Source organism: Notolepis coatsorum, assembly GCF_963971535.1.
Source record: "Notolepis coatsorum genome assembly, chromosome: 2".
Taxonomy (NCBI): Eukaryota; Metazoa; Chordata; class Actinopteri; order Aulopiformes; family Paralepididae; genus Notolepis; species Notolepis coatsorum.
Genome location: NC_140166.1, coordinates 104934669 through 104957168, shown reverse-complemented (window position 1 = coordinate 104957168; position 22500 = coordinate 104934669). Strand labels below are relative to the sequence as shown.

The 22500-nt window shown below is 39.3% G+C and overlaps 1 protein-coding gene across 1 annotated transcript in view; it reads left to right on the top strand.

Annotated features, from left to right (window-relative positions):
• ush2a (Usher syndrome 2A (autosomal recessive, mild)) overlaps positions 1 to 22500 on the top strand; it is a gene marked incomplete at both ends in the record, with an annotated part of 469579 nt that overhangs the window by 442249 nt on the left and 4830 nt on the right. Inside the window, 2 exon segments of the mRNA XM_084308263.1 lie at positions 2471 to 2654; positions 13893 to 14050. Of these exon segments, the coding sequence (XP_084164389.1) occupies positions 2471 to 2654; positions 13893 to 14050 (342 nt within the window).

Sequence of the window (22500 nt, the reverse complement as noted above, 5' to 3'; positions counted from 1 at the left end):
CTACCTCCTCTCCTCTCCTCTCTCCTACCTCCTCTCCTCTATCCTACCTCCTCTCCTCTCTCCTACCTCCTCTCCTCTCCTCTCTACTACCTCCTCTCCTCTCCTCTCTCCTACCTCCTCTCCTCTCTCCTACCTCCTCTCCTCTCTCCTACCTCCTCTCCTCTCTACTACCTCCTCTCCTCTCTCCTACCTCCTCTCCTCTCTACTACCTCCTCTCCTCTCTCCTACCTCCTCTCCTCTCTCCTACCTCCTCTCCTCTCTCCTACCTCCTCTCCTACCTCCTCTCCTCTCTCCTACCTCCTCTCCTCTCTACTATCTCCTCTCCTCTCTCCTACCTCCTCTCCTCTATCCTACCCCCTCTCCTCTCTACTACCTCCTCTCCTCTCTCCTACCTCCTCTCCTCTCTCCTACCTCCTCTCCTCTCTCCTACCTCCTCTCCTCTCCTTACCTCCTCTCCTCTCTACTATCTCCTCTCCTCTCTACTACCTCCTCTCCTCTCCTACCTCCTCTCCTCTCTCCTACCTCCTCTCCTCTCCACTACCTCCTCTCCTCTCTCCTACATCCTCTCCTCTCTACTACCTCCTCTCCTCTCCTACCTCCTCTCCTCTCCTACCTCCTCTCCTCTCTCCTACCTCCTCTCCTCTCTACTACCTCCTCTCCTCTCCACTACCTCCTCTCCTCTCTCCTACCTCCTCTCCTCTCTCCTACCTCCTCTCCTCTCCTCTCCACTACCTCCTCTCCTCTCCTCTCCTACCTCCTCTCCTCTCCACTACCTCCTCTCCTCTCCTCTCCACTACCTCCTCTCCTCTCTCCTACAGTACCTCCTCTCCTCTCTACTACCTCCTCTCCTCTCTACTACCTCCTCTCCTCTCTCCTACCTCCTCTCCTCTCTCCTACCTCCTCTCCTCTCTCCTACCTCCTCTCCTCTCTCCTACCTCCTCTCCTCTCTCCTACCTCCTCTCCTCTCTCCTACCTCCTCTCCTCTCTCCTACCTCCTCTCCTCTCTCCTACCTCCTCTCCTCTCTCCTACCTCCTCTCCTCTCCACTACCTCCTCTCCTCTCCACTACCTCCTCTCCTCTCTACTACCTCCTCTCCTCTCTCCTACCTCTTCTCCTCTCCACTACCTCCTCTCCTCTCTCCTACCTCCTCTCCTCTCTCCTACCTCCTCTCCTCTCTACTACCTCCTCTCCTCTCTACTACCTCCTCTCCTCTCTACTACCTCTTCTCCTCTCCACTACCTCCTCTCCTCTCTCCTACCTCCTCTCCTCTCCACTACCTCCTCTCCTCTCTACTACCTCCTCTCCTCTCTCCTACCTCTTCTCCTCTCCACTACCTCCTCTCCTCTCTCCTACCTCCTCTCCTCTCTCCTACCTCCTCTCCTCTCTACTACCTCCTCTCCTCTCTACTACCTCCTCTCCTCTCTACTACCTCTTCTCCTCTCCACTACCTCCTCTCCTCTCTCCTACCTCCTCTCCTCTCTCCTACCTCTTCTCCTCTCCACTACCTCCTCTCCTCTCTCCTACCTCCTCTCCTCTCTCCTACCTCCTCTCCTCTCTACTACCTCCTCTCCTCTCTACTACCTCCTCTCCTCTCCACTACCTCCTCTCCTCTCTACTACCTCCTCTCCTCTCTCCTACCTCCTCTCCTCTCTCCTACCTCCTCTCCTCTCTCCTACCTCCTCTCCTCTCCACTACCTCCTATCCTCTCTCCTACCTCCTCTCCTCTCTACTACCTCCTCTCCTCTCTACTACCTCTTCTCCTCTCCACTACCTCCTCTCCTCTCTACTACCTCTTCTCCTCTCCACTACCTCCTCTCCTCTCTACTACCTCCTCTCCTCTCTCCTACAGTACCTCCTCTCCTCTCTCCCTCATTTCCTTTCCTTGTCTGCCCTCTTCCCTCACAATGCCGGCCACAATGGTAACCGGCTGTGAGCTTCAATCGTTTTAAATACTTGGTCCAAATCCATTAGTGTAACATCTGCTGTATATTTCTTTCATTATTAATTCATTATGTTACTAAATACAATGTATTCCTTATCAACCACTCAAACAAGGTGTTCCTTCTTCTATCTTGCCTCCCAGCCACTCTCTAACCCTAACCCTAACCCTATCACAGTGCTTCTCAACCTCGACCCCCGAATTTACAAGCATTAGACCACAGACTCCCATTTGATGAGATTTAGTTTTGGGGACCCGCATTAAGCAGATTTGTATTAGATGTGATTTAGTCCAGAATTCCATAACAATCTATAGGCCTACTTGTTCCTCATTCTACCTCATTGTGTGGTTGGGGTCTAACTTCTAGTCAATGAATAGTGAAAATAACCTATTTTTCTGGGGAGCCATTAAAACCTCCTCAAGCCCCCCTGGTGGAGAACCACTGTCCTATAGTGTGCATAATACATTTTTGTTATCAACCAATCAACATCCTAGTTCCTCCTCCTTCTCTCCCCTCCTCTCTTCTTGTAGGAGTGTGGTCAAGGGCGGGTCATGTGCAGGTGAGCGTGTCTGTGGTGGAGTTGTACTGGACAGAGCCGCTGTGGCCCAATGGCCTCGTCTCCCGGTACCGCTTGATCAGGGACGGCCGCACCCTGTTCACTGGCGACCACTGGCAATACAACTATACCGACACTGGCCTGCTGCCAAACCACAGGTGACCACCAGCGACCCACACACACACACACACACACACACACACACGCACACACACACACACACACACACACAAACACATGCGTGCATGCGTGCGTGCGTGCGTTCGTGCGTGCGCGTGTGTGTGTGTGTGTGTGTGTGTGTTGTGTGTGTGTGTGTCTGTGTATGTGAGAGAGAGAGACAGTATTTTGAAACCTTCACCATCCCATCCATGTCTATCTTCCAGGGTGTGTGTGTATACGCGTGCATGTGTGTCATTTAATGAGCAAATATTTGATGTGGCGATGACAGACAACATAATGCCACACACATTAAAATCACACCGGGAGATGTGGCAGTTGTTTGTTTACACACGGCAGTGAAGCGTACCTTTTATTTATCTGTTTGCTTTCATTTAACCTTTATTTATCAATCCACATCCGTTTTAATACTGAGGTGGAATTACCCTTTTTTTATATTCCAATTACCTGTATGTTACATGTGAAATGGCAGACTCGTTTCTCTTCTCTTCTCTTCTCTTCTCTTCTCTTCTCTTCTCTTCTCTTCTCTTCTCTTCTCTTCTCTTCTCTTCTCTTCTCTTCTCTTCTCTTCTCTTCTGCCCTTCAGTCTCTTTTCTTCTTCAGGTGTGAGCTCTCTCTATCTTCTCTCTCTATCTTCCTGTGTTTTCTTACACCACGTGTTTTGACGCAACATGACTTCGCACATCAAAACTTTGCTATCAGCACATTGTAATCACATGTAGCGTGTGTGAAGGTATCGTGATCATATGCTTTGACACAATGCCATGATTAATGACACTCGTGTCATTGTCCTCCCCCGCACACCGGCCAACCATCTATGTTGCGACCTTCCCTATGTCCCTCTCCTCCTCTGTGCCTCTCCCTTCCACTTTAAATATAATTCCATGGGTACCCACCGAACCTCTCCGCCAGCTCTCCACGCTCCAGTGAGGCATGTGCACCGGTATGTTGAAGGAAGGACGAGAGTTGTGTGAGACATTCCATTTTCTCTAATTCCAGATAACCTGCGGGCAGGCATTCCCGACCTGACCCCTCTCTTCTCTTTCTCTCTTCTTCCTTTCACCTCTCTCTCTCTCTCTCTGTCCCTCCCACTTCTCTCCTTCCGTGCTCCCTCTCTCCCTCTTACCTCGTCAACGCACCCCCCACGCCATCCCTCCTTTTCTTTTCCCAATTTAGCCCTGCATTACACAGGGTGCGCCGGCCCCATTATCTGGGCAGATGTGTGACTGTGAGTGTGTTTCTCTTTGCACGTTTGTACGTACTTATGTGCGTGTGTGCTTGCGTGCGTGCGTGCGTGCGTGCGTGTGTGTGTGTGTGTGTGTACACGTGGGTGTGTTAGTGTCTGTGCCCAAAGTGGCCATTGATTATTTATGACAATGTTGATTAGCTGTCACTTTGGCTCGGCAGCTCAGGAAGTGTCTAGGATGACGAGAGAATTAACCTATTCCCTCCTGGCTGGCCCCACAACACACACGTGTGCACGGACACACGAACGCAGGCACACATGTGCGTTCGGACTAGGGATGTGCATAGCGGTTATTTTGAGACCCGGCTATCCGCTGTCATTAACCGGTTGAAACCTGGTTAGCTGTGATTTCCTTTACGTAACATGGTCCCAAGTGGTCTGCCAGGCACACACTCAATCATTCAATTTCACATTCTAATTATCTCTCTCTCTCTCTATCCATCTCTATCTCTCTCTAAACACAACAATACAAATATATTTAACGTTACCAGACGACATCCTACAACATAGACTACACACAGCGATCATCCGCGAGTTAATACTACTGATCACAATCACACAACATTTGCTAGTTCATAATGTTAGCTAACTACAAAAACACAGCGTGCCTGCATGATAACTGTAATGTACTCACAATTACAGGTAGTAGCAACACTTGGAAAACTGACTGAAACTCATGTCCACAGTACAGTACAGACCCGGTCTTTATTTTCAAAATCCAGGGTTGTGTGGACAGGCGGAGACGGAGATTGTGAAAATGATGACACGGACCCTCTCGCTTCCAAAACAACGCTACGTGCAGCACACTGATAGAAAATATTGTTGCATCTTTTGACATGACAATGGAGCCCAGTAAACACTATATGTCACAACAATGGGACTCATAATTGACCAAACTCATTTCACCACACAGCACAAACTCCCACTATATGTGGCGCTTACAGTGATATGCTCATCATCAATCATCCATATTGCTCAACAAATATGACTGTCTTTTTTACATTTCACGAGTTTTCCACCGTGTTGCCTACTTCATACAGTTTGCAGTAGGCTACTTCATGTGCGCTCAATTAATCTTCCCCATTGACAGTTTACACCGGCACACGCTGTTAGGACTCAAGTACTACACACTGAGGCACGCGATTGACGCGAATGCCCAGTATAGTGAAAGGTCTTGAGATATGCATTAAATAGGGGAGCAAGAATAGAAGGAAATCTTTTCTGGGGCAGCGATAAAAATGCTTGTGTAGACGGAAATGATTTACTCCACTCTAAATCGATGATGTATAAGTCTAAACGTAGAGAACATGCTGTCTCATGTGTTTTATTTCACATAACATAAAAGAAATCTAAATTTAACCGTTGAGTGTGTAAAACTCTGAGACAAATCCTCTTGAGGTTGTCCTGTCTCCGATAAGCCCGACAAACGGGTGTGGGTGCAACGCTTGAGCCCACGGCACCCCATGAGCCCTGAGCACCGACCTTAGCTGCAAGTAGAGAAAGAATGATACGCCGGGGAGATCATAAAACTCTCTTAGGTCTAGTAGGTTTGTGCCCAACAAGCTGGTTATGAAAATTTGGAGAGTCGAGGTGCCATGGACATTTGACGTTCTGAACGGGCATACACTCTGGACGGCCATGCCTCGAACAGACACTGCATTAGTATTCATAGATCCTCGCCTTCTCAATGAAGGGTGTAGAAATGCTGCCAAGCCATTTTAAGTAGTCTGTTGAACAATTCGGTGGGAAAACATAAAACATATAGAAAGTGTGTTTGTGTGTGTGTGTGTGTGTGTGTGTGTGTGTGTGTGTGTGTGTGTGTGTGTGTGTGTGTGTGTGTGTGTGTGTGTGTGTGTGTGTGTGTGTGTGTGTGTGTGTGTGTGTGTGTGTGTGTGTGTGTGTGTGTGTGTGTGTGTGTGTGTGTGTGTGTGTGTGTGTGTGTGTGTGTGTGTGTGTGTGTGTGTGTGTGTGTGACACAGTAATACAGTCCTTTCAGCTAGTTTTTCACTTACTGATTTCTGAGACACTACAAAAGCACTAATGTTCACCTATTTTAAAACACTACACTGGTACAGTGTGCTAATGCCACTACCTATGAATGTTTATAGCAAATTAAAGGCCCCTAATTTTCAATGGTGGCCCACACCGCTAATGTAAGCCTTAACATCAGCCAGCTCTTAAAAGGCACATCTATCTTCTGATGTCATTACAAATAGAGGGAATAAGAGGGGGGGGGGGGATGATATAGAAAGAAAATGCATATTAAACAATAAGGAGACATATAAAGACAGATCTTAAAGATCCCCTACAGATGTATTTTAAACCCATATAAAATGTGCATTAACAGTTGGCCACAAGTTTGCCAAAGCAACCACTTTCTGGCAACAATGGTATTATAATAATAATAATAATAAATAATAATAATAATAATAATAATAATAATAATAATAATAATAATAATAATAATAATAATAATAATAATAATAATAATAATAATAATAATAATAATAATAATAATAATAATAATAATAATAATAATAATAATAATAATAATAATAATAATAATAATAATAATAATAATAATAATAATAATAATAATAATAATAATAATAATAATAATAATAATAATAATAATAATAATAATAATAATAATAATAATAATAATAATAATAATAATAATCAGAATCAGAATCAGAATCAGAATCAGAATCAGAATCAGAATCAGAATCAGAATCATAAGCATAATCATAATCATAATCATAATCATCATAATAATAATAATAATCATCATAATAATAATAATAATAATAATAATAATAATAATAATAATAATAATAATAATAATAATAATAATAATCATCATAATAATAATAATAATAATAATAATAATAATAATAATAATAATAATAATAATAATAATAATAATAATAATAATAATAATAATAATAATAATAATAATAATAATAATAATAATAATAATAATAATAATAATAATAATAATAATAATAATAATAATAATAATAATAATAATAATAATAATAATAATAATAATAATAATAATAATAATAATAATAATAATAATAATAATAATAATAATAATAATAATAATAATAATAATAATAATAATAATAATAATAATAAATGTGATTTACATTTAATTCTAGAACTCAAAGTCACTTTACACAAAGGGGCAGAGGTAGTGAGACCAACAACAGACAACACAAATACACAAGGATGGATGTGGGGGCTAAGAGAAGACAGTGGAGAAAGGATGGGTCTTGAGGCAGGATTTGAAAACTGTGAGGGACTCTGAGTCTGTAATGTCTTGGGGGAGAGAGTTCCAGAGCCTGGAATCTGCCCTGGAAAAGGCTTTGTCCCTGAAACTGTGAGCGTTGGACTTGGGAGTGGAGAGGGAACTGAGGGACTGACTGTTTGCCACAAAGGTTTACCAGCTGATGGCAACACTTTTATTTGCGTCTAGTGGCATACAGTTAGCCAAAGGTTTCCCAGTTGATAACACTTGATTATAATGATGCGCAACCAAAGTTGGCAGTTGGATCAAGCTAAATCACTACTGAAGCCAGCCAGCTTAGTTAATATATTATTCATCTATATTACGGCAGGACGGTGGTGTAGTGGTTAACATGATGGGATGGGTCAAGCGCAGAGAGGACATTTCAATGGCGACCCAAAAAATTCATATGTGTGTGTGTGTCCTATGTGTCGCCCATCTTGCATGTGTGTGTAGGCTGCATGACGATTTAGCAATGTGCTACAAATAAAGACTTCTTCAAAGTCCAGTTTCATTCATTCATTCATTAATTCATTCATTCATCAAAAGCGTACATGTTATCAACTGTGGCGAAGCACAGCTCACTTATCAACTTGATAAACTAACAACTGGGAAGGAAAACACACCAATGGCAAGTGTACAGTATAACTTTCACCAAAAATGTGTGATTGCTTTTATTTAATATTGTTGGCAAATTACCATTACTGTATAAGCAGAATAATCACATTTTAGGTGTGTGTTAAACAGGTTTTAGGCACTTTGCGCATATATACAGAATATATATTATTAAAAATACATATTTAATGCTATTTGTTTTATCTCTCTGTCTACTTTTTCTTGTTTGTCTCAATGGCATTAACAGTTGGCCACAAGTTTGCCAAAGCAACCACTTTCTGGCAACAATGGTATTATAATAATAATAATAATAAATAATAATAATAATAATAATAATAATAATAATAATAATAATAATAATAATAATAATAATAATAATAATAATAATAATAATAATAATAATAATAATAATAATAATAATAATAATAATAATAATAATAATAATAATAATAATAATAATAATAATAATAATAATAATAATAATAATAATAATAATAATCAGAATCATAATCATAATCATAAGCATAATCATAATCATAATCATAATCATAATAATAATCATAATAATAATAATAATAATAATAATAATAATAATAATAATAATAATAATAATAATAATAATAATAATAATAATAATAATAATAATAATAATAATAATAATAATAATAATAATAATAATAATAATAATAATAATAATAATAATAATAATAATAATAATAATAATAATAATAATAATAATAATAATAATAATAATAATAATAATAATAATAATAATAATAATAATAATAATAATAATAATAATAATAATAATAATAATAATAATAATAATAATAATAATAATAATAATAATAATAATAATAAATAATAATAATAATAATAATAATAATAATAATAATAATAATAAATGTGATTTACATTTAATTCTAGAACTCAAAGTCACTTTACACAAAGGGGCAGAGGTAGTGAGACCAACAACAGACAACACAAATACACAAGGATGGATGTGGGGGCTAAGAGAAGACAGTGGAGAAAGGATGGGTCTTGAGGCAGGATTTGAAAACTGTGAGGGACTCTGAGTCTGTAATGTCTTGGGGGAGAGAGTTCCAGAGCCTGGAATCTGCCCTGGAAAAGGCTTTGTCCCTGAAACTGTGAGCGTTGGACTTGGGAGTGGAGAGGGAACTGAGGGACTGACTGTTTGCCACAAAGGTTTACCAGCTGATGGCAACACTTTTATTTGCGTCTAGTGGCATACAGTTAGCCAAAGGTTTCCCAGTTGATAACACTTGATTATAATGATGCGCAACCAAAGTTGGCAGTTGGATCAAGCTAAATCACTACTGAAGCCAGCCAGCTTAGTTAATATATTATTCATCTATATTACGGCAGGACGGTGGTGTAGTGGTTAACATGATGGGATGGGTCAAGCGCAGAGAGGACATTTCAATGGCGACCCAAAAAATTCATATGTGTGTGTGTGTCCTATGTGTCGCCCATCTTGCATGTGTGTGTAGGCTGCATGACGATTTAGCAATGTGCTACAAATAAAGACTTCTTCAAAGTCCAGTTTCATTCATTCATTCATTAATTCATTCATTCATCAAAAGCGTACATGTTATCAACTGTGGCGAAGCACAGCTCACTTATCAACTTGATAAACTAACAACTGGGAAGGAAAACACACCAATGGCAAGTGTACAGTATAACTTTCACCAAAAATGTGTGATTGCTTTTATTTAATATTGTTGGCAAATTACCATTACTGTATAAGCAGAATAATCACATTTTAGGTGTGTGTTAAACAGGTTTTAGGCACTTTGCGCATATATACAGAATATATATTATTAAAAAATACATATTTAATGCTATTTGTTTTATCTCTCTGTCTACTTTTTCTTGTTTGTCTCAATGGCATTAACAGTTGGCCACAAGTTTGCCAAAGCAACCACTTTCTGGCAACAATGGTATTATAATAATAATAATAATAAATAATAATAATAATAATAATAATAATAATAATAATAATAATAATAATAATAATAATAATAATAATAATAATAATAATAATAATAATAATAATAATAATAATAATAATAATAATAATAATAATAATAATAATAATAATAATAATAATAATAATAATAATAATAATAATAATAATAATAATAATAATAATAATAATAATAATAATAATAATAATAATAATAATAATAATAATCATCATAATCATCATAATCATCATAATCATCATAATCATAATCATCATAATCATCATAATCATAATCATCATAATAATAATAATCATCATAATAATAATCATCATAATAATAATAATAATAATAATAATAATAATAATAATAATAATAATAATAATAATAATAATAATAATAATAATAATAATAATAATAATAATAATAATAATAATAATAATAATAATAATAATAATAATAATAATAATAATAATAATAATAATAATAATAATAATAATAATAATAATAATAATAATAATAATAATAATAATAATAATAATAATAATAATAATAATAATACTAATAATAATAATAATCAGAATCATAATCATAATCATAATCATAAGCATAATCATAATCATAATCATCATCATCATCATAATAATAATAATCATCATAATAATAATAATAATAATAATAATAATAATAATAATAATAATAATAATAATAATAATAATAATAATAATAATAATAATAATAATAATAATAATAATAATAATAATAATAATAATAATAATAATAATAATAATAATAATAATAATAATAATAATAATAATAAATGTGATTTACATTTAATTCTAGAACTCAAAGTCACTTTACACAAAGGGGCAGAGGTAGTGAGACCAACAACAGACAACACAAATACACAAGGATGGATGTGGGGGCTAAGAGAAGACAGTGGAGAAAGGATGGGTCTTGAGGCAGGATTTGAAAACTGTGAGGGACTCTGAGTCTGTAATGTCTTGGGGGAGAGAGTTCCAGAGCCTGGAATCTGCCCTGGAAAAGGCTTTGTCCCTGAAACTGTGAGCGTTGGACTTGGGAGTGGAGAGGGAACTGAGGGACTGACTGTTTGCCACAAAGGTTTACCAGCTGATGGCAACACTTTTATTTGCGTCTAGTGGCATACAGTTAGCCAAAGGTTTCCCAGTTGATAACACTTGATTATAATGATGCGCAACCAAAGTTGGCAGTTGGATCAAGCTAAATCACTACTGAAGCCAGCCAGCTTAGTTAATATATTATTCATCTATACAGGACGGTGGTGTAGTGGTTAACATGATGGGATGGGTCAAGCGCAGAGAGGACATTTCAATGGCGACCCAAAAAATTCATATGTGTGTGTGTGTCCTATGTGTCGCCCATCTTGCATGTGTGTGTAGGCTGCATGACGATTTAGCAATGTGCTACAAATAAAGACTTCTTCAAAGTCCAGTTTCATTCATTCATTCATTAATTCATTCATTCATCAAAAGCGTACATGTTATCAACTGTGGCGAAGCACAGCTCACTTATCAACTTGATAAACTAACAACTGGGAAGGAAAACACACCAATGGCAAGTGTACAGTATAACTTTCACCAAAAATGTGTGATTGCTTTTATTTAATATTGTTGGCAAATTACCATTACTGTATAAGCAGAATAATCACATTTTAGGTGTGTGTTAAACAGGTTTTAGGCACTTTGCGCATATATACAGAATATATATTATTAAAAAATACATATTTAATGCTATTTGTTTTATCTCTCTGTCTACTTTTTCTTGTTTGTCTCAATGGCATTAACAGTTGGCCACAAGTTTGCCAAAGCAACCACTTTCTGGCAACAATGGTATTATAATAATAATAATAATAAATAATAATAATAATAATAATAATAATAATAATAATAATAATAATAATAATAATAATAATAATAATAATAATAATAATAATAATAATAATAATAATAATAATAATAATAATAATAATAATAATAATAATAATAATAATAATAATAATAATAATAATAATAATAATAATAATAATAATAATAATAATAATAATAATAATAATAATAATAATAATAATAATAATCATCATAATCATCATAATCATCATAATCATCATAATCATAATCATCATAATCATCATAATCATAATCATCATAATAATAATAATCATCATAATAATAATCATCATAATAATAATAATAATAATAATAATAATAATAATAATAATAATAATAATAATAATAATAATAATAATAATAATAATAATAATAATAATAATAATAATAATAATAATAATAATAATAATAATAATAATAATAATAATAATAATAATAATAATAATAATAATAATAATAATAATAATAATAATAATAATAATAATAATAATAATAATAATAATAATAATAATAATAATAATAATAATAATAATAATAATAATAATAATCAGAATCAGAATCATAATCATAATCATAAGCATAATCATAATCATAATCATAATCATCATCATAATAATAATAATCATCATAATAATAATAATAATAATAATAATAATAATAATAATAATAATAATAATAATAATAATAATAATAATAATAATAATAATAATAATAATAATAATAATAATAATAATAATAATAATAATAATAATAATAATAATAATAATAATAATAATAATAATAATAATAATAATAATAATAATAATAATAATAATAATAATAATAATAATAATAATAATAATAATAATAATAATAATAATAATAATAATAATAATAATAATAATAATAATAATAATAATAATAATAATAATAATAATAATAATAATAATAATAATAATAATAATAATAATAATAATAATAATAATAATAATAATAATAATAATAATAATAATAATAATAATAATAATAATAATAATAATAATAATAATAATAATAATAATAATAATAATAATAATAATAATAATAATAATAATAATAATAATAATAATAATAATAATAAATGTGATTTACATTTAATTCTAGAACTCAAAGTCACTTTACACAAAGGGGCAGAGGTAGTGAGACCAACAACAGACAACACAAATACACAAGGATGGATGTGGGGGCTAAGAGAAGACAGTGGAGAAAGGATGGGTCTTGAGGCAGGATTTGAAAACTGTGAGGGACTCTGAGTCTGTAATGTCTTGGGGGAGAGAGTTCCAGAGCCTGGAATCTGCCCTGGAAAAGGCTTTGTCCCTGAAACTGTGAGCGTTGGACTTGGGAGTGGAGAGGGAACTGAGGGACTGACTGTTTGCCACAAAGGTTTACCAGCTGATGGCAACACTTTTATTTGCGTCTAGTGGCATACAGTTAGCCAAAGGTTTCCCAGTTGATAACACTTGATTATAATGATGCGCAACCAAAGTTGGCAGTTGGATCAAGCTAAATCACTACTGAAGCCAGCCAGCTTAGTTAATATATTATTCATCTATATTACGGCAGGACGGTGGTGTAGTGGTTAACATGATGGGATGGGTCAAGCGCAGAGAGGACATTTCAATGGCGACCCAAAAAATTCATATGTGTGTGTGTGTCCTATGTGTCGCCCATCTTGCATGTGTGTGTAGGCTGCATGACGATTTAGCAATGTGCTACAAATAAAGACTTCTTCAAAGTCCAGTTTCATTCATTCATTCATTAATTCATTCATTCATCAAAAGCGTACATGTTATCAACTGTGGCGAAGCACAGCTCACTTATCAACTTGATAAACTAACAACTGGGAAGGAAAACACACCAATGGCAAGTGTACAGTATAACTTTCACCAAAAATGTGTGATTGCTTTTATTTAATATTGTTGGCAAATTACCATTACTGTATAAGCAGAATAATCACATTTTAGGTGTGTGTTAAACAGGTTTTAGGCACTTTGCGCATATATACAGAATATATATTATTAAAAATACATATTTAATGCTATTTGTTTTATCTCTCTGTCTACTTTTTCTTGTTTGTCTCTATCTTTCTCTATATCTCTCTCTTTCTCTTTCCTTGTCTCTCATCCCTCTCTCAGCTATGTGTATGAGTTGGAGGCCAGTACAGCAGGCGGGAGCAGTTTGAGTGATAGGTATGTTGTCCAAACGTCACTCTCCTGCCCGATTGGGATCCCGTCCCCACATAACGTCACAGTGTCCGGCCCACACTCCCTCTTTATTTCATGGATGTACCCTGGTAAGTGAAAATCTTCAAAAGTTCAATGTTAATGCAAATGCAAATGACCTTCTTGTGACTTAATGAAACTTTCATATAGGCACTAGGATATCGGCACTAATTACCGGCCAGGACAGCTTTTCAAAGAGGATTTCACTGTGAGAGGGGGTGGGTTCTGCGAGGAATTTGGTGCTAAGGTATATCTGAGTATCATCAGCATAGCAGTGCAAGTCCAGGTTGAAATGATGGGGAATCTGACCGAGAGGGAGGATGTAGATGATGAAAAGGAGCGGCCAGAGTACAGGACTGTGGGGAACACCTTGGATAACTGTGGATGTTATTGAGTTATTGAGTTGGAGAGGCGTTCGCATGGGGCTTGAGGAGGTTGTCCAGTTATTGAGTTGGAGAGGCGTTAGCATGGGGCTTGAGGAGGTTGTTCAGTCTATGGCTGAATGTAGCATACCATGGCAAAAAAGAGGACGCTGGCTACTACAGACTGGTAAAACAACTGCAACAGCCTGTTGCACTAGTAGTTGAAGGACCTGAGTCTCCTCAGGAAGAACAACCTGCTCTGACCCTTTCTGTAGAGGGCCTCAATGTTGTCCAGTTTATTGTTCAAGTGCACTCCCAGGAATTTGTAGCTGTCCAACATCTCCACCTCCTCCCCTCAAGTTTCAAGTTTCAAGTTTCTTTAATAGTTGTCATACAGAAGTACAGAATACTTTTATACAAAATGCTTCTCACTGTTACGCTCCAGAGACTGTGCTAGACAAGATATGTATGAAATAAAATAGTATAGCATGTAAAATAGAAGTAAAAATAGAGGTCACAGTGTTCAGTATAGACATATGTACAATGTTCGATGCAGAATAGAAGTAACTGAGTTACCATACAATATACAATATACTATGCAATGTACTTATATACAATACTATATAGTGCAAAGCAGAAATGGGATGAGGTACAATTTAGGTACAATTTACAGTAAGGTGTACGAGTTGTAGTGCAAATCCTTTACCAATAAATATAAAGTGTGTTTAGGTGATCTAAAGTGTGGAGTGGGTGCTGCAGTGTGTTGTTTGTTTAAAGTGAGTGTGTGCATGTGGATGTGTGTGCTGTGTGCATTTGATGGTTGTTGCATAGTGTTTATTGTTCGTTGAGCAGCCTGATGGCCTGGGGCTAGAAGCTTATTCTGAGTCTTTCTGTGCTCGCCTTGAGACTGCGGTATTGCTTGCCTGACCGCAGCAGTTCAAAGAGGCAGTTGTTCGGGTGGCTGGAGTCCTTGATTATTCTCTTAGCCTTACCCCTGCACCGCTTGTTGTAAATGTTCTGGAGGGTGGGAAGTCCCCCTCCAATTGTGCGTTCGGCTGAACGTGTCACTCTTTGTAGTCTGCTTCGGTCTTGTGCAGTGCTATTCCCAAACCAGGAGGTGATGTTGCCAGTCAGGATGCTCTCTATTGTACATGAGTAGAAGTTCTTAAGGATCTTCTGACTGACTTGGAACTTCCTTAGGCGCCTGAGGAAGTAGAGGCGTTGTCGTGCCTTCTTCACAACACTGTCAATGTGTGTGGTCCATGTCAAGTCCTCGGATATGTGGGCTCCGAGGTACTTAAAACTGTTCACTCTCTCAACCGGTGCCCCGTCGATGCTGAGGGGGCTGTAGTCCTTGACCCCCGACCTCCTAAAGTCCACAAACATCTCCTTTGTTTTGCTGACGTTCAGGGAGAGGCTGTTCTCCTGGCACCATCCCGCCAGGACCTTGACCTCTTCCAGGTACGCTCTCTCGTCGTTTGCAGAGATCAGGCCCACCACTACTGTGTCGTCAGCAAATTTGATGATTGTGTTGTTACTCCGCTGAGCCACACAGTCGTGTGTGTACAGGGAGTAGAGGAGGGGACTCAGAACACAGCCCTGGGGGGCCCCTATGTTGAGGGTGATGGATGAGGAGGTGCAGTTGCCAGCTCTCACCACCTGGGGTCTGCCCGTCAGGAAGGCCAAGACCCACTGGCAGAAGTCATAGTTCAAGCCCAGGTCCCTGAGCTTGGCTATGAGTTTGGAGGGGACTATGGTATTGAATGCCGAGCTGTAGTCGATGAATAGCATTCTCACATAGTTCCCCTTCCTCTTGTCCAGGTGTGATGCTGCTGTGTGCAGCACATGGGCTATGGCGTCCTCCGTGGACCTGTTGGGGCGGTATGCAAATTGCAGGGGGTCCAGGTAGATGGGGAGGGAGGAGCAGATGTAGCCCTTTACTAGCTTCTCAAAGCACTTCATGGCTATGGAGGTGAGAGCTACAGGGCGGTAGTCGTTGAGGCAAGCAGGCTTGGATTTTTTAGGTACAGGGATGATAGTGGACTTCTTCAGGCAGGTGGGGATGACAGCCTGTTCTAAGGACAGGTTAAATATGTCAGTGAATACCGGGGCCAGTTGGTCGGCACAGACTTTTAGGACGCGGCCGGGGATGCCGTCCGGTCCTGCTGCCTTCCTGATATTCACTTTTTTAAAGGTCCGCCTCACCTCATGCTCTGTTACCCTGAACGCTGAGTCTCGATCAGCAGACCCCCCCCCCCCCCCCCCCCCCCATTGCCGTGGCTTGTAGGCTGGTGTTGTTATTACCAGCCTCAAACCTCGCATAGAAGGTATTGAGATCATTTGCTAAGGAGATGTCACTGTTCAGTTTGAGGGAGGTGCCTTTGTAGTCTGTCATCGTTTTGAGGCCCTGCCACATAGCTCTGGAGTCAGCCTGTTCAAACTGAAGTTCAATTTTATCCCTGTAGTGCCGTTTTGCCTCTATTACTGTCCTCCTTACGTTGTATCGCGCCACCTTGTGGTCATTCATGTTGCCTGCCACCAGGCCAGCGTTGTATGCTGTGGTGCGCGCTTTCAGAGCTTCACGGACGGATTTGTCTACCCAGGGCTTTTGATTTGGGTAAACTTTAATTATGGTAGTGGGGATTGTTTCTTCCACCAATGTACGAACAAAGTCCAGCACTGTCTCCGTGTAGTCATTAATGTTATCTGTGTCACGGAATATACTCCAGTCTGTGCATTCAAGCGCAGCCTGTAGCGTCTCCTCTGACTCCACATCCCATTTCTGCACCTCTCGTGAGACTACAGGAGTGCTCTTAATTCTTTGTTTATATTTTGGTGAAAGAAAAATGGCCGCATGATCAGATTTCCCGAAGCCGCTAGCAGAATGAGCCTTGTACCCACCCTTGAATTGCGAGTAACAGTGGTCTAAAATGTTACAAGTCACATGCTGTACCAACAGTAGGTGCATTTAATGTGTATGACCGTCAGTCACTCATAGACATTGGATTACGGGAAACTTACCGACTGGATTACTCTCTGGATCAGCTCTCTGAACCACAACAATGGCCTGCTGAGATCTTGAGGACATCAGGACCAGATCTCGACCCCAGGAACAAAGGAACCAGGCGGCGAGGAAAGAGAGCTGGAGTCCGTAACAGATTGAGAACCAGGCGGCACAGGATGCCACTACCCAGTATATTGCTAGCCAATGTACAATCAATAGACAATAAACTAGACGACATCCGAGCAAGGATTCAATTCCAGAGAGACGTTAGAGACTGCAATGTTCTCTGCTTCACCGAGACTTGGTTGACGCCGGACGTCCCAGACCACGCCATCCAACCGGCCGAACACTTCTTCATTCACTGCAAGGATAGAACAGTAGAATCCGGCAAACAGCGTGGAGGTGGAATAGCCTTCATGTTGAACAACAATTGGAGCGATCCAGACTCCAAAACTCTTAAAACTATAAATATTAACAAAAGTAAGCACAGTCTCCACGGAGCGCACAGACAGGCAGCCGGTCGTAGCGGCGCCATGAATGAATGAATGAATGAAAACTTTATTTAACAGATTGCAGAATGGGTACAATACAGTACGGCTCAATACATACAATTGTTAAGGGGATGCAGACCTGAGAAAGACGTTTGTCTTGTTTCCATCAGGGTCCCCCATTTTCAATTCATATAGACATATATGACATACATGACATACAGATAGTCAGTACTGCTACATCTATACATTTATGACATACCAGATTTGCAAATACAGTACTGTTTGTGATACAGAAGGAGTCAAGAAAAGGGAGTATATACATTTGACGTAGAAACTGTACATTGGAGGAGGTTGGGTGGGGGGGGTTGGGTACATTGGGATATTGACAACCATACTGGGTAATTTACATTGGAGGTGGTTGGGGGGGGGTGGGGGGGTGGGGGGGGGGGGGGGCGGGGGGCGGGGGGCACACTGTATAAACAAGTAACACTGTACATTGAGGGGGGGGGGGGAGGAGACACTGTACAAACAAACACAATTGTACATTGAACTATTGACAAAACCATACTAGGTAAATGACTGTACATTGGAGGGGGTTGGGTTAGGATATTTACAGGGGCCAGTGTTGAATTGCAGTCTCCCGTAGGTGTCCCTTGAGAGAGGTTTTGAAAGTGGGTAGTGATCCACATTCCTTTACAGCTTTGGGTAGGGCGTTCCACATTGATGTGGCATAATTGCGAAACGTGTTTAGTCCCTTATTTGAGCCGAATCTGGGTTTAACATGATTTGTGGAGCTCCCTCTGGTGTTGTGATCGTGGTATTCACTGACCTTTGGGAAGTATTTTGACATGTACATGGGTACCTTGGTCGTGTAGTGTATCTTGTAGACCAGGCCCATTGCAAGTTGTTGTACTCTGTCGTCTACTCTAAGCCATCCTAGGTTGTCGAAGTGGGCAGGGGTGAGGTGGGTTCTAGGAGTAAGGTCAAGCAGTAGTCTGACCAGTTTGTTTTGAGATGTTTGTAATTTTGTTTTTAGCGCCTTTGAGGTGCTTTGGTACCATGAGGTGCAAGCATAGTCGTAGTACCCCTGAATGAGTGCTCCTGCCAGAGTCTTCAGGGTGTTCTTGTTTACCAGAGAGGAGATCCGGTACAAGAATCGAGTTCGTTGGTTGACTTTTTTTATTACATTGGATGCCATTTTGTCACAGGAGAGATTAGCCTCTAGGATGGAACCCAGGTAGGTAATTTCATCTTTCCTTGTGACAATATTGTCACCCACTGTAACTGAGAAGCCGTCGGTCTTGCTGAGTTTGTTATTTGAACCGAAGAGAATGGACTCTGTTTTGCCCATGTGTAATGATAGTTTGTTATCAGCGAGCCATATGCAGATTCTGCCTAGTTCCGAGCTGAGGGTTTTTTCAACCTGTAACTTGTTCTTGTCAGAGACCAGCAGGGCTGAGTCGTCCGCAAACAGGAACAAGTTGCAGTCACAAGCTGACGACATGTCATTTGCATAAATTAGGAACAGTAGCGGTCCTAGTATGCTTCCTTGTGGAACACCACAGCTCACTGTGAGGGGGGGGGGGGTAGGGTACCGTTTACCTCCACCATCTGTTCCCTCCCCTCAAGGTAGGATTGCATCCAGCTCACTGATAGACTATCAAAACCAATTGCTTTTAGCTTGTCAATCAGAATGGAGTGATTGACCGTGTCAAAGGCCTTTTGTAGGTCCAGCATGACCATGCCGCAGTATTTGCCTGCGTCCACCTCTTGTTTGATGTGGTCATTCAAATAGAGAAGGCATGTGTCAGTGGAGTGGGATGTTCTGAAGCCAGATTGGAATTCGTAGATTAGATTTTTTTCCGCTAGGTACTTTTCGACCTGTTCGTAGACTATTTTTTCCATGACTTTCGAGATGGAGGTGAGAATAGAAACAGGGCGGTAGTTGCCATCTTAAGTATGTGATCAGATGCCTTGTATTTAGATAGTGATTAGGGAGTAGGGCAGACCCGGCGCCATGGGCGGGCATTGGGGGGCCTGGCCCGCCCACTGAGTCAGCTGTGCCCACCCTGAAAAATATATATATTTTTTTATCTTTTTTTATTTTTGGTCAATCAAAGTCGACTATCCAAATGCTTAGTCGGGGACAGCCCTAGTGGGCACTGATGTCAACAACAACACTACTGAAGCTAGCACGGGACTCTGTGAGAATTCGTTTTCTACCCTCAAGAACATCTTTACAGAACATCGCCTTAGTATGCTTCATCGACGCAAGGCCAATTTAATTCAGTTGGCATTTGAGAAGGACTTAACAAAAAAGTTCAGCAATGAGTGGAGGGGCAGTGTTTTAAGAAGATTTCACTCTGTCCCCAAATGCCGCTTGCCGCTCTACTAATGATGGTGAGTAGCCTGTGGAGGAATTTTGTTTGCTTTTTTATGCACCTTATTTTTGTCAGTTCAGTTCAGTTTGTCAGTGAATTCAGAAGTGTTGAATAAATGGAGACTTTTCAAAGATATAGAATAGAATAGAATAGAAATGTATTATCCTGAGGGAAATTTGACACTCCAAATCACTCAACATTAAACATTTAGACAGAACAAGTCACGGATAAGAATAACAAAACAAATGGCCTAAGAATAGAATAAAATGAAATAGAATAAAAATAGAATAAAAGATACAGTAAATAAATTCAGTAAAAATATACTGAAGTCTACAGTAGGTGTAATATTGCACAGTGCTGTTTAAAAAGTAAGAGTCCAGGAAGATGGTAAATGTCACTCTGTGCTCAGTGATGCAGTGAGGCACAGTGATGCATTGTATAGTCTGATGGCTGTCGGAATGAAGGACTTCCTGTGCCGTTCAGTGCTGCATTTAGGTAGTGTGAGCCTTATAACAATACATGCTCCTCCTGTCAGCCAAGTCTGTGTATAGTGGGTGGGAGGGGTTTTCTCTGATGGCCTGGAGCTTAGCAAGGCTCCTCCTCTCCGCCACCCTCACTAGGGCGTCCAGCTACACCCAAACCACGCTACTGGCCTTCCTGACCATCTTATCCAGCTTGTCTCTGTCCCCTGCTCTCAGTCCGCTGCCCCAGCAGGTCTGTTATATATATCCGTTCAGTCTGTTTTTGTATAAGTGAATGTTCTTAAGATAGAGAAATTTGATTTTTCAATTGCCTCTCTGCTGTTTAGTTCAGCACCGTGGGCAGCGCCAAGCAAGCCACAGCGCCGTTGTCCCAGCTGAAACGTATAAAAGGGAACCTGTGTTGAAAAACCATTGTGCCCCCCCGAGAACATTTTATGCTCCCCCACTAATTTGTTTCTGCAGCCTGGTCTGGAGTAGGGGGCCTCTTCTTGCTTTGCTGGTAGTCACCCACCAGCTCCTTGGTCTAGCTGATGTTTAGTTGGAGGTGGTTGTTGTCGCGGGATCATCCCTATGTTCCCCGGGTCCTATGTTCCCCGGGTTCTATGTTCCCCGCTTTGATTGATTAATAGATTGAACATTTTATAAATTTTTATTATTTTATTAATTATTAATGTCCGCCTTGTTTCGAACGGTTAAGCTTAGGCCCTCTTTCGAACTGGTTAAGGTTAGAGTTTGGAATCAGGGCTGGTGGTCTAAAATGTTCAATCAATCAATCAATCAAAGCGGGGAACATAGAACCCGGGGAACATAGGACCCGGGGAACATAGACATGCTCCCGTTGTCGCACCACCCTCTCCACCAGGGCTCTGTACTCATCCTGGTGTCCTCTGCGATGTAACTGACAAAGGAGTCGTTGGAGAACTTCTGTAGGTGGCACATAACCCGAGTTGAAGCAGAAGTCGTTGTAGAGGGTGAACAGGAACATGAACAGGATTCAGGAACATGACAGTCATTGAGCAACAGGCTTTAAATACAAGGCATTCAAATGATGAGACTGTGGGGAGAGTGAGTTCTGTGATCCTGGAACTCCAGTTGAATAAAACAGTAAGATCACTTCCGCGCTGGGAAGGACTGGGTTTGTAGATGTAACCAAAAACCATAGGGGGAGGCTTGATTGAGGGATAAACAAATCACTGTACTGTGGTTGCAGTACATTCAACAGGTTTTGGAAGCCATTGTTCTGAACACGGTTGTACGTGTTTTTCAGATAGAAATTGCAAGACTGTTTTTGAATAAATGGTGAATTGGATGGAAGTTTGCAAGCAAATGCCTTCTCAAGCTAAAGGATTTGCACTCCTTGTCCTCCATCCTGTGTTTATGGTATCCTGCATTAGTACTACATTGTTATCCATGGTAGACGTTTTCTATACTACATTAGTATTACAGTGGTAGCCATGGTAGAAGTCCTCCATCCTGCATCTATCCTGTATTACTACTACAGTAGTATCCATGGTAGAAGTCCTCTATACTCCATTAGTACTACAGTGGTGGCCACGGTGGAAGTCCTCCATCCTGCATTAGTAGTACAGTAGTAGCCATGGTAGAAGTCCTTCATCCTGCATTAGTACTACAGTAGTAGCCACGGTAGAAGTCCTCTATACTGCATTAGTACTACAGTAGTATCCATGGTAGAAGTCCTCTATACTTCATTAGTACTACAGTGGTAGCCATGGTAGAAGTCCTCTATACTGCATTAGTACTACAGTGGTAGCCGTGGTAGAAGTGTTCCATACTGCATGTT